Source organism: Polypterus senegalus, chromosome 1 (assembly GCF_016835505.1).
Source record: "Polypterus senegalus isolate Bchr_013 chromosome 1, ASM1683550v1, whole genome shotgun sequence".
NCBI classification, from domain to species: Eukaryota; Metazoa; Chordata; class Cladistia; order Polypteriformes; family Polypteridae; genus Polypterus; species Polypterus senegalus.
In genome coordinates, this window is record NC_053154.1 from 115,483,628 (window position 1) to 115,505,358 (window position 21,731).

General features: G+C 39.2%; 1 protein-coding gene across 1 annotated transcript in view; it reads right to left on the reverse strand.

Annotated features, from left to right (window-relative positions):
- Positions 1-1,273: 1,273 nt before the first annotated feature.
- Positions 1,274-21,731, reverse strand: part of ppm1lb (protein phosphatase, Mg2+/Mn2+ dependent, 1Lb) — a 230,829-nt gene continuing 210,371 nt past the window's right edge. Inside the window, exons 3-4 of the mRNA XM_039756664.1 lie at positions 20,532-20,693; positions 1,274-6,036 (exon numbers count right to left, since the gene is read on the reverse strand). Coding sequence (XP_039612598.1) covers positions 5,690-6,036; positions 20,532-20,693 — 509 coding nt within the window. The 3' untranslated portion in view covers positions 1,274-5,689. The remainder of the gene's footprint in view (positions 6,037-20,531; positions 20,694-21,731) is intronic.

A 21,731-nucleotide genomic window follows, 5' to 3' on the forward strand; every position in this document is an offset into this window, starting at 1 on the left:
AGTGTCTAAGAATTTGCTGACAAGTCAGGGTGAAAAACATCATTAGCTAAGGCAATGGTGGACGAAAATACCAGCTCCTTTACAGTAATGTTACACACTGACCTGAGGTTCAAGGGATTCAACTCTGAATCATTTCAGTGGAAATGCAAATCTAAAGATCTAGCATAAAATTTCACCAAGAGCAGTTTATTGGTCAGATTGTGATACAGAAAACCTAAAAATAAATCTTTGTGGGTAAAAGTGGTTCTAACAGAAGAAGTAATGATATGCTGAGCAGCAGACTAAAAGAATCGGGGGAATTGCTTCATCCTTTACCGTGAACTCAACAAAATGGCGTCACAGCGGGAGCACCATGAGACCATGAAATATAGATGTAAATACGGTATTGTGTCCTGCTTCCATTGTTTATCATTCCACCACTTTATCTACTCTAACCATTTAGTAGTACTTTGGCTTCTCTGCCATTATTCTAGGTTGAATGATGCCTCAAGATCACTCCTGTTTTCTACTCTCTCTATCCATACTATGGATAAGCTTTTTTTATGTCTGGATTCACCTCATGGCAATGAGTCCCTAAAAAAATCTAACTTCACTCAAAGCTTAATTTAACCCTGAAAAAACTGGAAAAATCTGCAATGATCTTTCACACTTCTAGTTTGAAAGAGTCAACTTACTTCAGGCTTACGCCAGATGCAGAAAAGTGCCCATCGCAGGTCCATGATGCAAATGTTGCCTACATCCTTGATCTTAATTATGTTTTGAATTAAAAATGATTAAAAACCATTGGTTTAAACATGTTATGAATCACAACTCTGCATTGGCATAACAGACAAATTGCTTCATCATGTTATAGACTTATTTACATTTCTAATGACAGGAAACAGGAAAAAGTATTAGTTATTTTTAGTCGCTCAAGCAGCTCTTTGTTTCTCCCATATTCTTAAGAAGTGTGGCTTAATTTTATTGCGTAATCTGCATTTTTTGAGAAGGGTCCAGCAAGGAACCACTTTTTTTGTTGCACTTCCTCTGAATTTTACTAGTAGTGCCCGCATATCCCACCCTAGATAAATCGTGTGTTTGATATTGTGCACTACGTAATGCAGGTGGTCAGTTTTGTTGGTGCTTTAAAAAATTAAATACGAGGGACGTTCAAAAAGTTTCCGCACTTTTTTTTTAATTCTTATTTATTAAGAATTTCAAAAACAAATTACATCACTTTTCTACATAGTCACCTTCCTTTGCGATGCAATTTTCACAGCGTTGTACCAACTTTTTCATGCCCAATTACAACTCCTCCCGCCTTCACTGTTTCCAATGAAAATACGAAACTGCAGAAACTTTTTGAACGTCATACAGTGTGTATTCAGGGTTGGTCAGATTTATCATCACGTACAGAGTTAAGTACAGATCTTATTAGCTTGCTTGACCAACACGCCTCTAGTCTCTGGTGGTGCTACTCTCTACTAAGGTCAAGTAAAATATCTGCACTTTGGCTATGGGTATTCTTGCATTTGGTAATTCTAAAAGTTTTATAGTGTTTTTTGGTATTCAGTTACCTGTGACTTAAATTATTAAGTACTTGCTGAAGTAGCTGCTGTTGCATGTGGATAAAAAAATTTGGAAAAACTGTCTTTATGAAATTTAACATGGCTAGAAACAACCCATCATGAGACATAAAGTTGTAGCTTTGACAAAAGATTTAATTCGCCGATGCAATGAAACTCTCATCTAGATTAGTTGAGGAGAAAACGCTGTACCTGTGTTCTTAGACGAGATTCTCCTTTGGCTGGCACAAAAATTTGTATACACTAATGATAATGTCATCCCATCAGCCTTCTTAATGATGGGAATTGTAGTCCCCACAATGTTGCTAGTTTTTAGGTTACCCCCACCCCACTGATTATAACCCCTCTCCCCAATGGGCCATATAAGCTATATTGTCATTATGAGTTAAGTGGCATTGCACATGCAGTATTTTGTGAATACCTTTCAGCGTTTTTTGTTTGCTTGGCGAACAAACAAACAGACATAGAGTTTACAATTAGATATTTACAGAAGATGTTTAAAATTGTGTCCAGCTGAAATGCAAGTGAGTGTACAGCTGAAAAGTGCCCGTTTTGGTGATCACTTCTGGATGTGATCAAAGCAGATATTCCTTTGTGTCTGTGGATAGTAGCTGTGGTGCAGTTTACTACATTTATAAGAAAGAAAAAGAAAGCAGGTAACGTTTTGCTGCTAGTACAGCAAAAGCTACAAAGATGGACTCTCAAATGTGTGATAAAGCTTAAGTGAAAATGGAAAGAGCCCTCAACACTTAGAATGAAGTTCTAGGCAAGAAAACAAATTACTCGTAAAATACCATGACCCCCACACCACACTTCTAAACCAGCTTAATCCTGATGGATCAGGTGGTATAGCCTGTACTGATGGCAGTGGGCTCAAAGCAAGAAACAACCCTGGATGGGACACCAGTGCATAAAAGGGAACACACACTCACACAGAATTGCCTAATTATTCTTGACTGATTAAAATAAAAAGTAAAATCCGTCTTTCAGGTCACTTCCTACTTTAGTACATGCAGTAAATAAATATATACAAAATATATATCTCTCCTTCCTTTCAGGTGTAAGTAAACGAAAATCAGAGGCTGAATCGTGTCCCACAAGTATAGTCACAATTGTAATGAATGTTTTTGAAAACAGCATGGACTTTATTACGGGCAGCAATTCTACGAATCTCAGTTCAGCTTGCAGTACACAACTGTGTAAAACTGATTAACGCAGAATATTTGTTATTTTTGTCATTTTTAATTATTTTACACATTTTTATTTATTTTCTGTTTTGCTTATAATTATTCACTGCCCCTTTTAAATGTGCCTCCATTACTTGTATTTTGTGGCTGGAGCCCCAGGAGGCAGGGCCACCCTTACATCACCATTTCTGAGCCCTGTCTCTGGCTATTTAAGGTGAGAGCAGACAGGACTCAGAGATCACTGAACTTATACTTGTACATATTGCTGTTTTCTATAGATTTTTCTGTTTTTTTCTGACTTCTTGCTTCTGTTTGAGTATTTCACTTTAGAAATGTATATTGGGACTTGATTGTTGTTGGATTACCTTTTAGGCAACTTTTTTTTTGCATATTTTTGCTCTTTTGAGTATTTTCTTCAATTTATTCAAATAAATCCTTTACTTATAAAGATCATTTATTTGTCCTTTCGTGCAAGTTCATGGCAATCTCTCTTGTGAGGCTTTTTGATATGTTCTGGGACATTTCTTTATATTTTGAACTATTAAGCAAGTTTTCCCCACTTTGGGCCTAGCTATGCTGAAGCCTGCAGGTAGTTTTTGGGGCAAGCTGGTCTGGGGTGAGTATCTTCTGAGCAAGCCGGTGGAGCGTGCAACCCCTTTTGGCCATGTGTGGGACACCATCCCACAACACTCCAAACCCTCCAAGTATTCTAATCACACTCATTAACATGTGTGTCTGGCCACATGGCGTGGGATGAATAGCTTTAAATGAGTTTAGGCCTAGTAGCTACTTAAAATTTTCTCTGTCTTTTATTTTAATTACTTTTAACTTGCTTATAGAATTATTAGAGGTTTATAGGGTCATTATTATCATGTGTACCGAGTACAGTGAAATCCTTACTCACATGTACAAATGAACATGCAACATGTGTCAGCTCTCTGGCTCCAGGAGCATTTCGATGTTATGATAAAAGGCACTACAGTATATAAAACAAATATTCATTGATTTTCTTTATTGGTTTACCCCATGAAGGCACCTACTACTTTTTGTTTACCTCTTAATAGTCAACTGATGTGAAAATGCACTTCAGAATTTGCTTGCTACAAGAGAGATGTATCTGAATTAACATTAATCTGTAGTACTGTGGTAGCATTGGGGACCTCTATATTTCTACTTGAAGAAATATTACAAACGTTTGACAAACTGAAATGCCGAGGTATGCCAAATGGTGTGTTCTTGTCAAAACTGATATCATGTTCTTATTAATTTATAAAACGGTGTGCAAATAAAAATTGTAGAAGACAAAACAAGATGAAATGGCACTCTGCTTCCAGATGAAGCCAACCTCAAAGTTGTCAAACTTCCAAAATGTATCTGCCGAAAGACACACTAGCAGTGTAATTATGTTAATGGCTAAAACAAATCATACAGATGGTCAGAACCTTATCTAAAATTTTATTTTAAAAAAAGGCAAAACTGTCAAGAAAAAAATTATACCTTGGAAAAAAATCACATCCTCAAAATGCAAGCAAGTAAACAGTAAAGCAATTGCACTGCGTTGTGTATGTTTATTACGAGCCAAAAGCTTATTTTAGACCAAGCAGCAAAACATTACATGAAGTGCACCCAGGTTAGGCACCATGTTGCAATCTCCTTTTTTAAGTACTAAAACAACTGATATTACTAAATCCAGGGCTACAGATTATAGTAAGTGAGGAAATCACGCAGGCAAATTTTCTTTGCTGTTTTAATAGATAGACTCTGGTCTGGTCTCATTTAAAGAGTGACAAATTTTGGAAAATGGTAAACATGAACTTATGTTCAAGACCAGATAAACTTTGTTATGATTACAAGTTAAAACATATTCTAGAAAAATAACCAGCTAGTTCCTGATCAATTATACAGCAGCTATGTAAGCAAGATGTTTCCTTGGCTTAAAGCGGTACCTATAGGCTAATACTGAAATGATTCTACGTACCTTACTCGTCCTATTGACTTTGCAATTATTACTCTTTATTTGTAATAAATTATAGCTCCTTAAGAAGTGTTTTAAAAATGAATGGAGTCAATTTCACAGAAATACTTTTCAGAGACAACCAGAATTTCACTCTTACCTTGTATGGAGTTTTATATCTGGGTAGAAAACCAATACAGAAGTGGCCTTATACCCAGAGCGTTCTTATAGTATGAACATTTTAGATGAAACGTTTTTTTTATTAACAATTAAAAAAAGTCCATGATACTAGACAAAATTGCAAGAAAATTACTTAACTAAAAATAAAATGCTGAAAAAGTGAGCATCAGCACAGAAAACTATATAGTACGCTGCTTGTTTCAGCACCTTTAGTTCACAGTCATTTGGTTTCTCAAAAAAACACTGCTATTATTGAGCTAAGATAAGAGTGCCTCAGAGAATATTTTAGTGAAACTGAACTTTAATTAATAACAAACTGCATTGACATGTACCGTATATATATGTATGGTGTACATACTGTATATAGTGCGCGTATGTACAGTATATATGTACATACATCATCAGCAAAACAAGTGGCATTAAAAATGAGAGAACAAGTAGTAAGCACACACACACAGACCATACATACATATGTGGCTGAGACACACACATACATTGCATACAGAACTACAATTTCACTTAGCTGGCAGACTAAGGAAATGGAAAATGGTTCAACTTACAAAAATACCCACTGTTTTCTTTGCAACTGATTTTGTTTAAAAGGCGGTTTAAAAAAATTAAAAATCTTCCACACCTTATGCAATGAAGTAAATGTTTTTGCACTGCATGTATTAAAAAAAAATTAAGAACATAATGGGTCAATGAAGATTACTTTCTCGGTTTGATAATAGTTTGTTCTGTCTGTTAAAGTGTTGGCAAATGATCAGAATTCTTGCATTATAGTGGAATAAGAAGGGTTACGCTTATTGCTCCCCTGTTTTGGTGCTGTTCCTGAACTTAACAACCATAACAGTGATATTGTCAGGGCAGCCCCTATAAAAGGACTGCAATACGATACTTTTAGCCCCAAAATGAGGCTCATCTAATCGCTCCTTGATAAAACGCACTGCCTCTTCATTGCTGAAAGCATCCCAGAGTCCATCAGATGCCAGGATCATGAATTCTGGCTGCAATTTGTCCAGGTCAAAGGCCAAAATATCGGGATCGGGGATTATGACATTCAGGTTCTTCAGTGGATAATCACCCAGAGAGCGGGACATGGCCAAAATGCCTTGAACCCGCCAGGAGCCATTAAAGCTGATGAAGCCTCCTGAAATTGAAAGAGAAACATTTTAGATTAAAATGAATGAAGTCTATATAGCTTTGCTGGATAAGCAATTAAGAACAGAAAAGACACTATGCATACTACTGAATAGGGAATCCATTCCTAGACAGGTTTATCCATTCCCGGGAATTCGGGAATCCCGCATTTCATTCCCAGGAATCCCGGGCTCCCAGGGATGACACAGTGCACGGGCATCTCACATGTGAACGGTTTTAGAACGGCCGACACTTTTTTAAATAAAACTACTGCAATATGTTGACACAAATAAAAGACTAACCTTATCTACAAGCAGTTCATGCTGTCATATAAGTACATGTGTCTTTAGTTGTGGTAATAAGAGCGTAGAAAGAACAACGTCCTCACAGGTGGCGCACTGGTAGTGCTGCTTCCTTGCAGTAAGGAGACTGTGGAAGACTGTGGGTTTGCTTCCCGATTCCTCCCAGTGTGGATAGCGCTTTGAGTACTGAGAAAACCGCAATATTAGCATTTCTCAACCTTTTAAGTATTTGCGACCCAAGTTTTCATAACATTTCTAATGGCGCCCCCTAAACGTTTTTTTTGAAAGGAGCCCACTAATACCAATTTGTTCTTTTTTAATTAATTAATATCATAGATGCATATTTTATTATACCTACTTAACTTTTATCGACATTTATCTAACTCTATATTTATTGTTCTAGTATCAGAATGTAGTTTAAGTTAATTTGTTTTGGTTTCAATAGATGTATTTTTCATATTTTTGATTCTTGTTTTCTTTTTTTCACATCTTCGCGCCCCCCTTTTAGTTACTTTGCGCCCCCCTAGGGGGGTCCGCCCCACAGGTTGAGAACCACTACGATATATAAATGTAATTTATTATTATTATTAACGTGTCCAGCGTGCGGTCATTCAGGCAAGAGTGCACCTTCATGCAGAAGTACGCTTGCCGCTGAGAAAGCACGCTCTGCCTCCACTGAAGTAGGCGGCACAATAATCAGATACTGATACACTTGTTCTAAACAACGCCCGTGCTTGCCGTTGCTCTGAAACACCGCCATTTCAGCTTTTACTGTTGCTTCCAGTTTCTTGTCATCATTCTGTGATGGCAAGCTTCTTGGCACAGATAATGAGGATGCAACAGACTGACGCATTGCAATTTCCAATTGCTGTTCAAAGCTGTTGTCTATTGAAGTGCAAACCGCAGCAATGGCTCCACCTTAATTATTTTTAACTATAACTCTGTTATTTTTTATCAATTTTTACATTTGTACACGTTGTTCTGTATATGCAAGCTTGGCCGTTTCCGTTTTCCCAGTAATTACTGCAGTTTCATTCCCGGTAATGCAGGAATGAAAAATGTCCGGGGAGCCCGGGAATGGATTCCCTACTACTGAAATAGTGACAATCACTGGTAAAGTTTCAAAAAAAAAAAAAAAAAGTATATGTTGTAAGACATGCCTGGACACTACCAGACTGAGACCACATCTTAATCCAAACCACACATTTATTTTCACCTAAACAACACAGTACACAATGCTTCCCAGTACCAACCACCTTTAATTCGGGCCTCTCTTCAAATGTCCGTGGGCCGTCTTTCCTCTTTCCACGGGAGCTTCGTCCCACTCCTGCTCCCAACTCTAGCTCCCAGACTGTAGGAAGGCGGGCCCTTTTATTCTCACCCAGATGTGCTCCAGGTGCTCCGTCTGACGACACTTCCTGGTGTGGCAGAAGTGTCAGGAGAGCACTTGAAAATACTCCAGGCATCCCTGGAGGGATCATTCCCCATCTTTCTGGGTGTGGCGGAAGTAGATAATTCCCGGGCCCTCTGAGACTCCGGACCCCCAATGGGTTTGAGCCTCCTTGCTCTTCTCCTGTGGTCCTCCTCCGATCCAGGGCGGTTGCCCCCTCGTGGCCCGGAGGACATACATGCCACCTTTCGGTCCTTCAAGGCGTCCCGGCTGGGTCTGGCCCCTAGCTGGTTGCGGCAATGTATATAGATCACTTTCTGTACTAGAAACGTAATAATGACGTTTATGTCAGCTGCCATGCAACTAATAATGAGAGCACTACTCAAAACATCATTGGGGGGGTTTTTTGATATTATTTTTGTCAGCAGCTGAAAATGCCGTGAATGCTGTAGGCCACGTCTCGCAGCAGCATTTCAATACTTCACCTGATTTACTGTATGCAATCGATACACAAATTATTTTAACAATAATATTATTCATTTTAGCTTACATGGCTAGTACCTGAAAAAGTTATCCATCCATCCATTATCCAACCCACTATATCCTAACTACACTAACTGTCACGGAGGTCTGCTGGAGCCAATCCCAGCCAACACAGGGTGCAAGGCAGGAAACATACCCCAGGCAGGGTGCCAGCCCACCGCAGGGCACACACAAACACACACCCACACACCAAGCACACACTAGGGACACTTTAGGATAACCAATGCACCTAACCGGCATGTCTTTGGACTGTAGGATGAAACCCACACAGACACAGGGAGAACATGCAAACTCCACACAGGGAGGACCCTGGAAGCGAACCCAGGTCTCCTTACTGCGATTCAGCAGCGCTACCACTGTGCCACCGTGCAGCCCCCGAAAAAGTTTAATATTCTTAAATACAGTGTATGTATATATTTATAAATTCCCAATAGTTTGCAGTTTTTTTTTTTTTACTTTTCAGAGTTCTTAGCTTGTACCAATTTTATTTATGTTTTTGTTCCAGCTGTTAAGATTGAGAGAGTTTAGTTAAATCAGACTAGTGATTGTGACATATCTCTTGGCCTTGACACTCACAGATTTATCCATCCATCCTTTTTCAAACCCACTAACTCCCAGTGAAGACCCCAGAGATTACTTCTGCATATAAATACACATTTTTAAGAAACCAGGTTTCTATCTTAACCCAACTAACTCACCTTACCCATACAAATGCACTCTCTTTGTGACTGTTATCAAGTCACTTCACCAGCCTGCACTCTAACTGGAAAAACAAAAAACAATTGTTTTTAACCCATTTAAATTACATTTGAGATACATCAGCCAAATAAGTATCAATCACAATAATTTCCCTAATGCTCATCTTAATTTAAAACAAAATGAGTTACTTGAACTTGTTATCATTAACATAACAAGTTAATTTCTTATGGAATGGAATGGCATTCCATTAACAGTTGCATTATGCTGGTGGGATATATTCAAACTCCTGGCAATAAAAGAGTAGGCTCACAAACCAGATGCTGAGATAGACTGTCACTGAAGGCCTTCATTGTCATCAGTGCCAGTCTCTGCTGCCATCTGCTGGTCAGCTATTGGCAAGAATGCAGCTCTGTGATTTTGTGAATACAGGCAGAGAGGTGGAAAGAAACGAGTAACATTTACTTTTGTTACTGTACCTCAGTAGAATTTTACAGGGAATTTGACTTTCTAAAGTATATCGAAAAGCAAATACTTTTACTCTTTACCGAGTGTAATATTTTAGTAAGAATTTGTTTGCATAGATTCAAAATTGCCAAGTTAACAATACACAATTAAAACTATAAATATTTTTGGGGTCGCAGGTCATCATGATATTTGAGTGCGAAGCGTTTCAGTAAGACTTGATGGCTGGGCGTATCGGGCCGTTCTGTGCATCTAAGAATATCGAGAGTTGACCGACAGCCACTAAGGACCCCGCCTTAAATCTCAGGTGCCGCGATTTTATGTTTTCTGCACATGGAGCTCACCCGTGCGATTAAAGGCTAGGCGGCAGCGCTCGTTATAAAGTCCAGACTATCCAGCTCTGTTAAAACAGTCGGTCAGTCTCAAAGACAGAAAACATCCCAGCTTCATTATTCCGTGTAAACTCTACTTCTCAAAAACTGTACAGTTATACGTATGTCTACAGGGACTCCTGAAAGTTATGAAAACAGGTGGAGATAAGTTGTTTTTTTAAATCAGTGAAATGATTATAACAGAATAGCATAATAATGATAAATTTTGTTTCAAAGATTCTGTAATAAAATTCTGGTAATCAGACAGAGAAATTAATACGTATAGAAACAAAAGGTATTTGTTAGTCGTACTGGCGACAGAAAATGTCGAGACCGCCCATTATCGTTATTAAAATAAGATCGTTCAGTGCTACTTCCATTCCTCTGTAGCTCACCAGTATTTATGAAGTCCAGCGATGCTAGCTGTCCAGTGTTCTGCACTGCAAAACAGACCTTCTGACAAAGTAGTCACCACAAGCGGTTTGCACCGTGTGTGCGTGTGACAGAGTTTAAGATACATAAGAAACAAACACCCCATACTGGTATGTTGAAATAATTTATAGAATACATCTCATGTGCTGGAAAGGACTAATTAAGTACACTGTAAAAAAATCTCATAAAAATAAATACAATTAATTTAACACCAAAAACTGCTGCACAATTAAAAATATATATATTTTTTTAGGATGTATGTGTGTGTGTGGGTGTATGTAGATCTATAATATATATACAGGGTGACACAGAAAAACGAGTTTTGAAATGCGTAGTGGCAGCCATGTACAGTTGGCAGCACCGCAGAACAGGGACCTTGAGCTGTGAACAATCTCGCCATTTAGCAGCTGTGCGAGAATTGTTCGGTAACCGTGTCATCTCAAGATTCGGTGACATTCCCTGGCCCTCAAGATCACCGGATTTGTCCGTTTGGGATTTTTTTTCTTGTGGGGCTACATTATGAGTCGGGTTTACACGACTAGGCCAAGGACACTGAATGAATTGAAACAAAGAATTCAAGACGAAATTCGTGGTATCCCAGCTGAGATGTTGCAGCGATCAATGGGGAACCTCAACAGCAGATTGGAAGAATGCATATGTACAGGAGGACGACATCTACAGGACGTAATTTTCAGACATCGATCATTTGGATTACTGTCTCTTAAAAGGCAAGTTGTAGTGGTTCAATTGCTGTCAATAATTTTTTTTTGTTGGATTTCTTCTATTTGTATTGGGTTTTTCAAAAGTTCCCGTTTTTCTATGTCACCCTGTATGTGTGTGTGTGTATAAATTTTAACCAATGTTTTAGCTGCCAGTATCATTTGTTTCAAAGTGCAAAAATACATGTTATGGACAATTTTTATATAGTCATAGGCTCACAATGATTATGTACTAAAGTAATGGATTTTTAAAAAATATTAAATATAATAATTCTTTAATAATATACATACTTGTATTTAGCACCCTTTTCTCTAAAAATTCAGATCCACCACTTTTGTATTTTTCAGTATAATATGAAAAAAAAACCTCTTATTTTAACAAATGAGTGTATAAATAAAGCAAAAATGGAATAAAATGTATATTAGTGTTTTATATTTAAAATAATGGGATTAAGCCAATATACTAGTCTCCATTTGAAGTAGTTTTATCTATTTTACAGATATAAAACATATAGGTGTCTAGGCTTCTAACTTTTTCTTTTTTTTTTTAAGGCTGAATGCCAGTAAATTAACTGTTCAATTATGGGAATTGTGTGTGTGTGTGTGTGTGTCTTTGTTGGTTTTTTTTTTAAACTATTACATTGTTAGGTTACAGTGCCCTAATCAAGTCTGTTAAAATCTGTTTTTTTGATAATGAATAGAGGCAATAACAAGATCTGCACATTGTCCCCCATGACCTGTAAACCCACTACTGTAGCCAAGTATTGTTGCCATCAAATTAGTGCCTAGTGGTCTGAAAGGAGAAGACAACAGAACACATCATTTTTCAAAAAAAGAGTTTTTTTCATATTATACTGAAAAATACAAAAGCGGTGGATCTGAAGTTTTAGAGAAAAAGGGTGCTAAATACAAGTATGTATATTATTAAAGAATTATTATATTTCATATTTTTTAAAAATCCATTGCTTTATTACAGAATCATTGTGAGTCTATGACTATATAAAAATTACAAATCAAACAATTCAGACATGATTAAAGTGAACATTGTAGACTTTTAATTAAGAGTATCTGCATATATTTCAGACACAACATGTAGAAACGACAACACTTTTTATACATGGTCGCACCATTTCAGGGCACTGTAATGTTATGGACAACTGGCGTCACGGGTGTTTGTGAAAACTCAGGTGTGTTTCATTATTTCATTAATCCAGGCATAAAATGTCAAGGCTTGCTTCTACCCTTTGGAGTCTGTAGTTGCCATTGTTCATCATGAGGATAAGAGCTGTGTCAATGAAAGTCAAAGAAGCCATTATGAGTCTGAAAACTAGAATAAAACCACCAGAAACATCGCTAAAACCTTAGGATTACCTATTTTAACTGTCTGAAATATCATTAAGAAGAAAGAACGCACTGGTGGGCACAATGATCACAAAAGGAATGATAGGCCAAGGTAGATCTCCACTGCTGAAGACAAGAGGAATCCTCCCTGTGGTAAGAAGAAGCCCCAAATACCTGTCTGACAAATCACAAACAGTCTTCAGGAGGCAGATGTGTGTGTGTGTGTGTGTGTGTGTGTGTCAGAGACTACTATCTGCTGAAGGCTTCACGAACAGAAATACAGAGGCCACAAACCACTAGTTAGCCACAAAAACAGGATTGTCAGATTACAGTTTGCAAAAAAAAAACTTTAAAGAGCCTGCAGAATTCTGGAAAAAGGTCTTGTGGACAGACGAGATAAAGATGAACTTGTATGAGTGCTGCCAAGAGCAATGTGTGGAGATGAAAAGGAACTGCCCAAGATCCAAAGCAAACCACCTCCTCTGTTAAACATGGTGCTGGGAGTGATATGGCTTGGGCATGTATGGCTGCCACAGGCACACTTCATTGATGATGTAACCTGTTTGAAAGCAGTCACACAATGAATTCATGAAGGTGTATAGAAACCTCTTATGTTCAAATTCCAGTAAAGGCCTCCAAACTCAATGGATGCTGCTTCATCCTACAACAAGATAATGATCCCAAACATACAGCTAAAGGCAACATAGGATTATTTCAAAGCTCAAAAATGGAAAAGTATTTAATGGCCAAGCCAGTCACCTAAATCCAATTGGAACATGCGGTCCATAAGCTGAAGATAAAATGTAAGGGGACTAGCCCGCGAAACAAGCAGGAGCTGAAGATGGCTACGTTAGAGGTTTGGCAAAGCATAACCAGAGAAGATACTCCGCACCTGGGGCCTCATGGATAACGCCATGCATAGAATTCACACTAAAAAATGGCGTACAGACAAAAACAGAAATGTGTGTACGCACAAAAAAATCCAGATGCACAAATCTGTATACCAACTTCCATGTTGTTCTGCTACATTAATCCAAGTCAGCGAGAAATGTAATGCACATAAACGTACCTGCTGCTCCACCCAACTCCTCCTAGAATTATGCCTCTTTGAATATACAAATCAATATAAATAGCCCATTAAGTTCAGTGTTCTGTAACAAGACAATGGCAAAAGCATGAGGAAAAAAGAATTTCAGCAAATACCAAGTGGAGGCAAGGAAAAACGTACTATTTGTTGGTTTAAACAGTGGTATAAACAACAAAAGGAAATTGATCGAGTGACATTAGAGTGGCAGAAAAACCAGAAAGTTCAAGTTCAGAAAGTTGCACAGTACTCAAAATAAATAAGAAGTGGTCAGATATCAAAGTCGCTGTGAAAAGGTGAGTCGTGGCCCACTGTATGAGTGTCATATGGAAGCGTATTAGGGTACAGAGAAAAAAAAAACTGACACATTGTGAAAAAAAGGTAGAAATTTCAACTTTAATCATGTAGCTTATGTTGTCATTAAAGTAGAACATTATAAACTTCATCTTAAAGTTTAATTTACTAGTTTCTCAAATCCCATTGTAACTAAAGTAGCATGTTTAAATGCTTTGTATTCTATGTGTTCTTCTATGTACTCTGTGTGTGAATCTCTATGTTCTTTTTAAACGGGCTTTCTCTTACGCCTATAGGACACAGAATACATTACATTCATGATATTACGGCTCTGAACAATTTACAAACTGAGATCTATACAGGTACTTGATATCATTTTCATGATAGGAATTAAAGCATATATTCAACATGGGGGCACAGTGGCGCAGCTGTAGCAATGAGCTGGTGCCCCGTTCAGGAATTGTTCCTATCCTGTATGGATAGATGGATGGAATAATTAAACATGTACTATGAAGATATTTCAATGTTCCTTAAATGTTTTGAAAAATCGGCATTCTAAGCTTACAGATGGCTTGACATTTATTACAGAGCTTGTGTGGCGATTGGTTACTTGGAGAAACAAAACGAAGGACAGGAATTGGAGGTTAGTATGTTTGAAAGAGACAGTACTGCTGCAATAAATTATTTAATCTAGGATCACTCATGATGCAGCAAATATCTTGTGGGAGGCAGGAACAATCTCTGGACGGGGTGCCAGCTTGCTTATGCAATGAGTATGAAACAAAGAACTACTGTAAATATGACTGCTTTAATATTTCTGTCATTACAATGGGGACCATGTAGAAAAATGTCTATATGCGGTGAGTGAAATGTATGCAAATATCCTTAAATGAAAGTCTGCAATGTGCATTTTAATCACATCTGACTTGTTTGATTTGTAATGTTAAACTGTGGCGCAGAGTGTTAAATCAAAGATAAATGTGTCTTTGTCCAAAACATTATTATGGAGGGCACTGTACAATTGCTGCCTTCTCTTACAAACGACCTTAGCTTGCTGGCACACATAACCAGCAGCTGACACACAGTGTTGTATTTGTCTAGGTATGTGCACAATGCCTGCATATGTTTTTCCTTATTCAGTACTTTCACTTTAGGTACACTGTATGTTTATTTGTGTATGTATGTCTTTTGATAAATACAACCAGCATTACTATGTATATACAGCTCATGCTATCCAAAGCACAACATGTATAGTTGTGGATATTTACTAATTTAGTGTTTAACTTCACTCAGCCCCATTTAAAAGCACATTATTTTTGGCATATCATATCCAGCAACCAGTCACGATGTGCATAGTCCACACATTTTGCTGTGTCTAGTTGGCATCCAAAAGACTTGCAACTTAAGATTACTGCCAGTCTTAAATTGGGCCAGGTAAGTGGGCCCTGGGATGGACACACCCTCCATCCACGTTTGGCCTCTGCCTTGCTTCCAGTACTACTAAGATAGGCTCTGCTATTTCCCTTGGCCATAAACTGGATGAAGCTGGATAGAGGATATGTTATTTGCACACGTTTTTTCGGCTGCACTGAACAACTCAATCTGTTGTCATATTTGTTTTTACATGTTGGCTAGAAAAGTTTAGCAGTTGCCTTCTTAATATTATGCTAACCCCAGGAAATTTGAGCCAAGAGCTTTGATTTTTTTTATCAACAAGAAAAAAATGTTATGTATAACAGAAACATAAAATGTCATCTTTTCTGCTGTATTTAGTGTCCACTCCTGCTCTGATGCAGATTTAGTACACATCCTTTGTGTAATACAGTATTTTTTGAGACAGTCAGCAATGCAAAGTCCAATGCTGCAGCTGGAACAGTAGAAATGAGTTTTATAGCACACATTTCTGTTAGTGTTTTTTTTCTGTTGCCTGCACGTGTGAGGGTAGAAACCCATTGTCTGACACACCCAATTGATGTGCCCCTTGTGTTATTGCAGCGTACCGTTTGGCAAGGCTTGTGACTTCCACAGTTGCCTGGACACAAATATTGACAGTTGCTGCATTGTGAACAGTGCTTAGGGGGCTAATATCTTGCCCCATAAAGGGGCACTTGTCCTTGCACTTTATCGCAATCATTTTACTTTTTTGTCACACAGCCACTTACACCACCTCAAACCTTTTAGGCAACCAAAATCACCACGCATATCACAGCAATTCGGTTTTACGTAGACTATATCATGCATCTGTTTCACTGTCTGTGTCAATGTCTGATGACCAATTCATATTATCATCATTGTCGCTCAAAATCGAGCAATGTTTTAGTTCATTCTAAAAGTGACTTTACAAGAATTTATTTGCCTTTTGTGTCACTGTCTGAGGCTCCATCAGGGTTATGTTGGGGAGCATGCACTGGTACGTGTTATCGCACCCACCAGACGAAACAGCTTGGGATCCCATTGGTAACCCCCCAGGCAGACATGCAATTCAGTCCCACCCTCCGTAAATAACCATCTATCTGCTGCAGCCAGGTGTTACATGGGCATTTCCTTGGCCTAGTCCAGCTGTTTGGGTCATCAACAATGAGGATCTTGCGAGCTGGATCACCCTTGGGGAATCGAGCCACATGGCCACAGTACCGTGACTGACACTCCCTCACAATGCAGGTAATGTGCCTCATTCGGAACTCCATGAGCAGCTGCTCATTCAACATAAAATCAAACCAGCAGTAACCAAGGATTCTCTGAAGAGGCATCGTACCAAAGGAGTCCACTCTTTGTCTTGGATCACTGCATAGTGTCCATGTCTCGCAACCACACAGAAAAACAGGAGGCACCAGGGCTCTAATGACATGCAGATACATCCCTTTCCAGTTTCACGACTCCCCATGCTCTCCCAATCCATCTGCTGACTTTATAGGAAGAGTCACGAGAAACATGAATGTCGGTGCCGAGATAAGTAAACCTCTTGATAAGGTCAACACTCTCTTTAGTGACAGACACACTGCTGATGGCTGTGCCCATCAGGTCATTAAAGACCTGGATCTTGGTTTTTATCCGGGACACTCGCAAGCCCAGACACTTTGACTCTTCACTCAAACACTCGAGAGCCCCGATCAGAGGCTCCATTGACACCACAAAGATCACAGCATTGTTGGCAAAGTCAAGATCAGTGAATCTTTTTTTTTTTTACCATCAGAAGCCCCACAGCTGCTGGACCACATGACCTTGCCCAACACCCTGTCCATGCAAGCATTGAACAGAGTAGGAGCAAGAAGGTAAGCCTCCACAGTGCACAGCACTCGCACGTATCAGTGTACAGGCCAGCCATGACATCCAGCAAGGCCTCAGTATGTCTCACAGGGCAACTTGATCAAATGAGCTGAACACTTTACTAAAATCGACAAAGATTGCAAAGAAACTCGATACTCACTTTTGCGCTCAATGAGAACCCTCAGTGCCAGGATGCGGTTGATGGTAGACTTCTTTGGCATACAACCAGATGGCTCCAGTCGCTAGTAGGTGAGTAAGTGATCACGGATCCTACTAAGGATGACCATAGCAAGGAACTTACCCAGCACAGAGAGCAGTGGTATCCCTATGTCATTTCCGCTATCCAGGCAATCACCCTTTTCCCTTTCCAGAAAGGATGACAAATTCATTTTTCAAGTCGGTTGGGATGATGCCCATCTTCCAAATGTAAGCAAACATTGCTTGAAATGCCAGGAGGACAGCCTTAACACCAGTCTGGAGAAGTTCACCCTGGATACCACAGATCCCTGCATTCTCCCCTACCCTCAGCTGGCTCACCATCTGTACAATCTCCATGAGACTGGGTGGTTCACAGCAAGAACCATAGACCCAGAAATGTCCAACACCCTAGGCAGAGGATCAGCTTTGAACAGCTGCTCAAAGTAGCCAGCCCAGCAGGACACAATTTCAGCATCTTCCATAAGGCCCGTTTCACCACCTGCCCTGACTGTGAGTCTCAGGGGAACAGATATGGATCTGCATAATGCTTTAATTCCTCTGTAAGCAGGATGTGTGTCACTAGACCATAGATGAATCTATGAGCAAGTGACACACCATCTAACAAATGCCTCTTTATCTGCCCACGCAGCCATCCTTCTCAATTCCTGGTACAGACTAGAGTTGTCATCAAGCTGTGCACCAACTCCTCTTGATAATATCCAGGGTGCTCTGCGAGATGAAACACCTCCTTCTGGGGACACTGACAACACCAACACAACCCTCAGCAACCTTCAGGGTCTTGTCACAGAAGGTCTCCCACATCACATTAAGATCAGCAGTCGCACCCAAGTCTGCAAGTTCCTCACACAGACTGCATGCAAACTCATTAGAAACAGCCTGATCTTAGAGTCTGACCAAGTCCAGTCACATTCTCCCAGTAGGTGGTAGCCTATTGGACCTAAGCTGGATCTTCAGAGTAGCAACAACAAATATGTGGTTAGAATTCTCAAACTGGGCAGTTTTGTAGACCCTGCAGTTCTGTAGGAGCCTCCGGTGTCAGCCCACGAAGATGTGATTGAGCTTCTTCATCACTCCACCAGTATTGGAGTACCATGTGGCTCAAGGCACTGGAACCAGGATCTAGCAATGCACAGCTCCTGATCTTTTGCAAAGTCAAGGAATATGGAGACACTTTCACCACAGTCTCCAGACTCATGGGGACTGACACAGTCCTCATAGCCATTGTCGCATTGAAGTCACTCACGACCAAAGGAGTGTCACCTCATGGGCACCCATCAATCACTGAGCAAAGTTGTGAACAGAATGTCTCCTCTCTCACCGAGACATCAAACACCGTGGTCGGAACATACACTGAGACAACAGACAAAGCACCCCCCAGAGAGTGCTCATAATTTGCTCATTGAAAGAAGTAGCATTGGGCGCAATCGGAAGGAGACGATCCTCCACAGCAGAGTTTACAGAGCTCTTCCTACAGCAAAGGACAATGGTCATCATGGTGGAAAGACAAGACATTCCACGCACCTACATGGATGGGACACCTTGAATTAGGACCCAAATGCTACCATGCAGCAGATGATGCCTCAGCACCACACCAGTTCCGATCCCCAACAGTCCTAACTCCATTGGCTCTCTAGCGGTTTCGACTCGATCATGGATGAGGCTCTTGAGGTCTTCCCCCCATCCCCTTCATAATGTGAGCACCCTTCCCGTGGGCGGCTGCAGCACAGCTACACCCGGGGAGAGCAGAAAGTTGTCCTGTTTGCCGTTTCAGAGCTGCCTGAAGTTTTTACGGTGGCTGGACTGCCAACCCTGCCATCAAACCACAAGTTCTATGCCCAGGTTCCACCCATTCAATAATATTGATACCTTAGTGTTACTATAAAGAAGCAGAAAGCATAAAAATATTCTTTTTTTTTTTGCAGCAGCAGCAGGATGTTATTTACTCCATTAGATGGAAGCAAATTTCTGTACCAAGAATTATTTAGGTTTAACACTGTAAAATCCATCATTAAATGTCAGTCCAGGCATAACTCCTAGTTAACCATTGTAACATAAATTCTAAGCCTGAGTTACACTCAGGATTAATGCCAAAGTGGTCAAGAATAAAAACTGTCTAAACAGCATTTCTAAAATTTTGTTTAAATTAATAGTAATGTTTTTGTTTGTAGCAATCCTCTCTCATTGAGCTATATCAGAAACAAGCTGGAAAGAAGCTGACTATATTCTCTCAGACAGTCACCATTCTTTTTCCAAAGTTTAGTTTGTTGCCATCAGGCTACAGATTTAGGTCCCCAAGGGTGTAGAGCAACAGGCTTAAGAAGTCTTTTGTTCCCAGAGCTATATTTATTTTGAATTCTAATAACTGTAGGGATGCTGCTGAGTTATGAGATTGTGTATTGGATGGGGCAGTGAAAAAAAAATAGAGAGATGCAAAAAATGCCGTTTTGGTGAAAACTACACAACATTAAAAAAAAAAAAAAAATTTTGAACAAACTATAAATACTGCAGTTGAGACTAATGAGATGGACCTCATAGATAGTCAGGAGAGGGATGATATAACTGCATTAATATACAGTCTACAGGATAGTGGAGTCACCAACACAAACAGGAACAACAATATGGAGGATAATGAGGCCACTGCAGGAAATAAGATGCACCAAACAAAGCAAAACCCAAATTGACAGACTTTATTTTTTATTTGGTACAAATACACAAACCCAGAACCCTCAGTTACATATCACTTTTTTGTCACAAAGTGGCATAGTTCTTTTAAAAATGTTTAGATTTTCATTAAATGAGTTAGCAGAAGAACATTGATTTCCCTCAGAAGTCATGTTGCACTTATCAGTTAGTGTACTATATTCATTGAAATACACACATGAAAAAAAAACTGAATACATGATTTAATATTGATATACAGTATTTGTTGTTTATAATGTTGTCTGTATGTGTGTGCTTGGTGAGCTAGAGAAGTGAGGTGAAAGGGGGCCTTTTGAGCTTCAACACTCTGGGACCGGGGAGGGGAGGGGTAAGGGTCTTAATCCAGTCTTGATCAGAGGACATCAAGAAGAGCACTGAGCCTGGAGTGGGTTATAAAACCAATCCAAATTATTTTTCATCAGTACGCTGTGCAACAAGGGATCTACAAAATAAAGAAAACTGAATCTGTGTTTATCTAAATGTGAACCTTGAGACAAAGCAGTAAAAGTCAGCTGTTAATATACTTTTTTTTGTAGCTTTTGTGTTCAGACTGAACATTGCTGCTGTGATGACAACCTGCTGCAGTCATGGCAAGTATTGTGTCTTGATGACACATTTAGCCTAGTCATTTGCCACCATTATATGGCTAATTAAGTGCAACTGCTACAAGAAATTGACTTACCAGCTCTTTTGATTCGTTTTCTTTCCTTCAGTTGGTAAGGCTTGTGATCATGAGATAAAGGAATGGCATTCCCATCTTTATCACAAAGCACTCCTCTGGAGTCTCCAACATTTGCTACCGTCAGTTCCTTGTCAGATAATAGAGCAATTAGGCAAGTGGTACCTGCAATGATAATAAAATATTGTTTAACAGTACTGGTCTATGACATTAAGCAACGTTACATCTCAGTACACATCAGTCAGCCCTTCATCTCAAATGTCCTAGTAATATAACAGAAAAGAAAAATATTGTTTAAACAAATAATGTAAATAAAGTTTTTTTTTTTTTTCTGTTTTGACTGTATAGAATTGAAGCACACAAGCAAAAGTGCAGGTCAACCTTTCTAAAGCTGATCCTTTCCTTGGCTGCATAGAAGGATTGTTGATTGCACCAACCTGTGCTGACTCTTAAGTTTTCCATGGCTGCTTTTCACTTGTTAATTCTAATAATCATATTAAGGGAATGCTTTTCTGTTTCAGCTCTGAGTCACCTTTCTCTAAGTGTCTATTTCCTTAGGAAACAAACTTACCAAAAGGTACCCAAAAATCACTTTTATTTAAAGAAGGAACAAAAAACTTTTTGGGAAACAACAAAACCTAGACATCCATTCTTCAGGAATCTTTTCATAATACAATGTGTAAAACAACCACCACTATAACATGTAGATATGCTGAACTATTCTCCATATACAGTAAGGAAAGTAAATTGCACCTCTTCATGAATTTTCCAGCATTGAGTTAGTTCCCTTCATTTTCCAAGCTCACCTATTTCAATCTAGAAACACAGGATGCCAGATTTTATCCTGGAAACATCAGTCGAAGGCAAGACTAACACACTCTCAGTACCACAAAACAAATTTAGAGTTGTGAATCAACACTAATTTCTACATCTTTGACACATGGGAGGAAAATCAAAGAGCCTAGAGAAGAACAACAAAGGCATTCACCCAAGTAGAATCTGAAGCTAGGATTTGGGAGCTGAGTCAGCAGTGTTACCCAATATGCCAACTGATGTTTAAAATATAGTTACAGTGCATCTGGAAAGTATTCACAGCGCATCACTTTTTCCACATTTTGTTATGTTACAGCCTTATTCCAAAATGGATTAAATTCATTTTTTTCCTCAGAATTCTACACACAACACCCCATAATGACAACGTGA